Consider the following 4,596-nt stretch of genomic DNA (forward strand, 5'->3'; position numbering starts at 1 on the left):
TTACTTGGGCTAAAATTCAATTGAGCCCAAAAATGAGCTTAATTTAGTCCAAAATTAAATATAACTCAAATGGGTATGGTCGATGGATCAGATCAGGCTCAAGTCCTTAAAAACCCACTAGGGAACTCATAGAAGTTCTCTTCATTTGTGGGGAGAAAATTTTTTGGACTCTAGAAGGTGTAGGGAGAATTCTCCCAAAAGTTAGATGAAGACTAACAACTACTGAAGTTGACCACCCTCGAAGATTGAAACTTTTTTAAAGATATAAGCTTTCTTCTAAGACTCCAACTTCAAGAATATCACTTGCTCTGCTTCTTCAAATTCTAGAGATCAAACCACATCACATAAAATCAACATAAATATAACATCAATACAAGTTAAACTCCATGAATCAACGATGCACGCAGCGAAAAAAAAAGAAGAGAAAAACAAGAAAGACGATAGAAGGAAATCAAGAAGAGAAAAAGGAGAAAGATGAAAAGAAATTGCAGATAAAAAAAAAAGAGAAGAGTAAAGGAGGAAGACGATAAAAAAAATTCGCAAAAAGACAAACCTGAAATATTTAAAAAATGATTAATTTTATAAATTTTGTTACCTAAATCGTAAATATTTTAGTAATTTATTATATTTATGAAAGTTTTCTTTTTTAAATGAGATAATTTGAACTCTTCATATATTTCAAATGAAATAGTTTGTAATGTGGTTAAACTTTTAAAGAACACTTTAATTGTTTAATTTGAAAAAAGAAAGTCAAAATGAAAATAGATCAGTGATGGTTGACCTACATTCCACCGGATCAGCGATTAAAATCGGTGTTCTCATCCACACCACCAATTTCACGAAAGTGATTAAATATTAATTAAGTACATGGGCATATATACACACATGTAAGGGTCCACGTGTATAACGAACCATCATAATTAGTATTGAAATCTATTTTCAAATTAAAATTGTTAAAAAAAAAGTAAAAACATAAATTTAAAATGAAATTAAATAGTTTTTTATTTAACATATCTAAATTGACGTGAAATTATACTATTAATTTCTAGATGAAAGATTTAATTTCCCCAGCATGTATTATCTAAAAAAAGTTAAATAATTTTATTTCGATGTATAGTTATTACAAATGATGGGATCACTAATTATAAATTTATTGTATTAAAAAATAAACGATGAAATAGTAATAATAATAATAGCAACAAAAAAAAATTTAAACAAATATTGTTATTTACGATAATAAAATAAATCAAAATATTTATAGGATATAGTAAAATATCACAGTTTAGAATAATCCGCAATATACAAAAAATAAAGATTATATTCGTATATCACAATAAATAAAAATAATAATTATTTATTTCAATCTACCGATGTATATTACATATAGATAGTATTATTTTACTATGTTTATAAATATTTTAAAAAATCTTTTATTTAAAATAATTTCACTCACAAGTAACACAGTTAAGAGAATGCTGAACTACAGTACACGAAAACAATGAGTACCCATAACTTTTTCCTTTCTTTAAACAATCTTACATTTATATAAATGTAACATTTTCTTAAATATTTAATTCAGAATAAAAAACTACTTCATTAACATCAAAATTGGGGTCCAGGAATGTCGTAGCATTGACATGGACTAAAAATTGAAACCAAAACATCACGAATCAATTTTTAAGTTCCAAAAACAAAATTTTAACCTTGCAACTTTGGAAGAAATATATGTATTTCTTTCAAATAAACGGTAAAATTAAGGATTTTTTTAACCATTATATTTAAACATTTTTTATAATAAGTAACAATTTTAGAAAATAATAATTAAGTATATAAAATATTTTTAAAAAAATTGTAAATATAGCAAATTCTATCGATGATAGATTTTTATCACTAATTACTATATAGCAACATTTATTTATGATCTTTTCTAAAATGTTGCTATATATACATGAATATCTATATTTTAAATCTAATTATTATATTTGTAATTAGATCTAAATAGAATAGAAGGTTTAACAATATAGTTTTAATTAGAAACAATCAACTAAAAAAGATATATAAACTTCATATTTTAAAACATACAAACGTCCCATAAATACTCTAAAGATTAGGGTTGTTTGTTTGATTTAATGTTTCAAAAGCTTTAATTTTAAAAATAAATTATTTTTCTAAAATAATTGAAGTGTCTGGCAATCATTTAAAATCATTTTAAAAAGAAAATTATTGTAATGTAAATATAGTAAAATTTCAAATATCAATTATAAAGATTAGGGTTGTTTGTTTGATTTAATGTTTCAAAAGCTTTAATTTTAAAAATACATTATTTTTCTAAAATAATTGAAATGTCTGGCAATCATTTAAAATCATTTTAAAAAGAAAATTATTGTAATGTAAATATAGTAAAATTTCAAATATCAATTATAAAATCTAGAACTTTGTTATATTTCGTAAATATTTGGATCGGTGATAGATTTGAAAATGTTAATTAATTTCTTAAAAGGTTGAAAGTTTTATTTTAAACAATTTGTATCATTCTTTAAAAACACCCTTTTTTCTTCAAGTTCTATCAAAACAAATTAAACCCTTATTCTATGACATATTTCTACCTTTTTTCTTTTTTTTTGAAAAAAAAAAACGTTATCTAAACAATGGTTTTTAAAAAAAGAGAGGGGGGGATCATGATGATCAACCCTATAATGAAAAATTTACCATGTTTGTTTTGAGAAAGATAGAGAGACCAAGTTGCCACAACTAATTTATATCTAATTCTTCAAGATTGAAATGGATCTTATATGCAATTTTCAAAATCTCTTTAAATAAGCTAGAAAAAACATATCATGAGAAAAAGAAAACATTGTAATCTCATTAATTAAACAAGCTTGCCACAACTAATTTATATCTAATTTTTCAATATTAAAAAAGAATTCCATCATAATTTTTTTTTTAAAAAAATGCAATCATAAAAACAGAAAGTATAAAAAAATCAAATACAAAAACTCAGTTTTTCCTTCTTCTACAGAGATTTCCAAAAGCAGCTTACACACAATATCAACAGAAACGAAAATACAGAGAAATAGAGGAAAAAGGTATAAAAAAGTATGATTAGTCATATACACACAAACAAATACATTTAAAAAAAAAAAAAAAGAACAAATAAGAGTGTAAAAACAATGGATTTATGCAAGAAATACCACCCCAATGCATGCACAAATATTATATATATTTATATTGTTCTAAAATCTCTATATAATTTTCTTCTTATATGTATGGAAAAACAATTAAAGGCTACAAACCGATATAATCATATGAATTAAATCTCTCTTTTCTACGCTTTTGCTATATGTTTGTTGTGTATAATTTAAGCTTTGTGTTTGGCTATATATATATATATATATATATATATTATATGATCTGTGTTAATAATGAGGGATGTTTTAAGAAGATTTGGATTAATTGGGCGTTGACAAGTGCTGATCAGATATGGCTTTCATCACCTTAACCTGCGTGGACAAGCAATGGATGTAATTTGCAGTTTCCTCCAATAACGTGCACACGTCCATGGTCTCACCACCGGGAAGCAGGCGTCGGAGCTTACCGACCTGGTCATCAGGGCTAGTCGAGGGTCTCCTTTTTCTTCTCATTAGAGTCCTGTGTCTGGGTCGCGTCTGGAGCTTGAAGAGAAGGGCTCTAGCCCAAGCTCGCCTTGGCCCCGCAACCCGAGCCATGGAAGAGTATGCAACCATTTTTATCCGTTGACTCTGGCGTTTGAGTTGATCTGGAGGAGCGGAGGCAAAGGTGGCGGATCTTTGAGATTTAATCCGGGAGAACAATCGGAGGAATGTTCGAGCAAAACGGAACCGAGATGAAGTAGAATTCAATAGGGTTATAGCAGATTTAGAATTAGGCATGGATAAAAAATGGAGAGGGAAAATTTTATAATATTTAGAGAGAGAGAGAAGGTGTAACGACCCAACTTTTCCGGACTAAGCTGAGGTCACTACCAAATACCAAAACTCGACCATTCAAAATAAAATTTAAAACAGACCAGATACGATTCAGTAAAACATTATAAACCTTACAAAAGACAGTTTCGGGCCCTATTTTTAATACCTCAAAAAGTCACAAAATAAAATGTCAAGTCACCAGTCCAAAAATCACAATCAAAATATTCTGACAAAATACATAGCGGAAGCGAAAGAAAAACGGACGCGTCCATATGGCCTTCACGCCTCCTTCCTGCCTCTCGTCGGTCTGCCCCTCGCTGTACCCCTACCTGAAAAGTTAAAGAAAGGAAAGGGTGAGTATAAACATACCCAGTAAGGGACCCACTACTGGGCCCGTTAGGGAACAACAGTTAACTTCCTATTTGGGGGTACCCTACATAACAGTCTAGTGGTTCCGTAGAACGCACATCTCAGTCTAGTGCTCCCGAAGGATACACAAATCAGTCTAGTGTTCCCGGAGGATACACATATCAGTCTAGTGCTCCCGAAGGATGCACATATCAGTCTAGTGCTCCCTAAGGATGCACATATCAGTCTAGTGTTCCCGGAGGATACACATATCAGTCTAGTGCTCCCGAAGGATGCACATATC

At 29.0% G+C, this 4,596-nt stretch overlaps 1 protein-coding gene across 1 annotated transcript; it reads right to left on the reverse strand.

Annotated features, from left to right (window-relative positions):
• Nucleotides 1-3,449: 3,449 nt before the first annotated feature.
• LOC103502249 (transcription factor IBH1) lies at nucleotides 3,450-3,908 on the reverse strand. Its single transcript, XM_008466121.3, has one exon. It carries the CDS (start codon nucleotides 3,906-3,908, stop codon nucleotides 3,450-3,452), a length of 459 nt encoding a protein of 152 aa, XP_008464343.1.
• Nucleotides 3,909-4,596: the final 688 nt, after the last annotated feature.

Source organism: Cucumis melo, chromosome 3 (genome assembly GCF_025177605.1).
Source record: "Cucumis melo cultivar AY chromosome 3, USDA_Cmelo_AY_1.0, whole genome shotgun sequence".
Taxonomy (NCBI): domain Eukaryota; kingdom Viridiplantae; phylum Streptophyta; class Magnoliopsida; order Cucurbitales; family Cucurbitaceae; genus Cucumis; species Cucumis melo.

Coding starts and splice junctions, on each gene's coding strand:
- LOC103502249 (XM_008466121.3), bottom strand. CDS start 3,908: ATGCCTAATTCTAAATCTGCTATAACCCTATTGAATTCTACTTCATCT.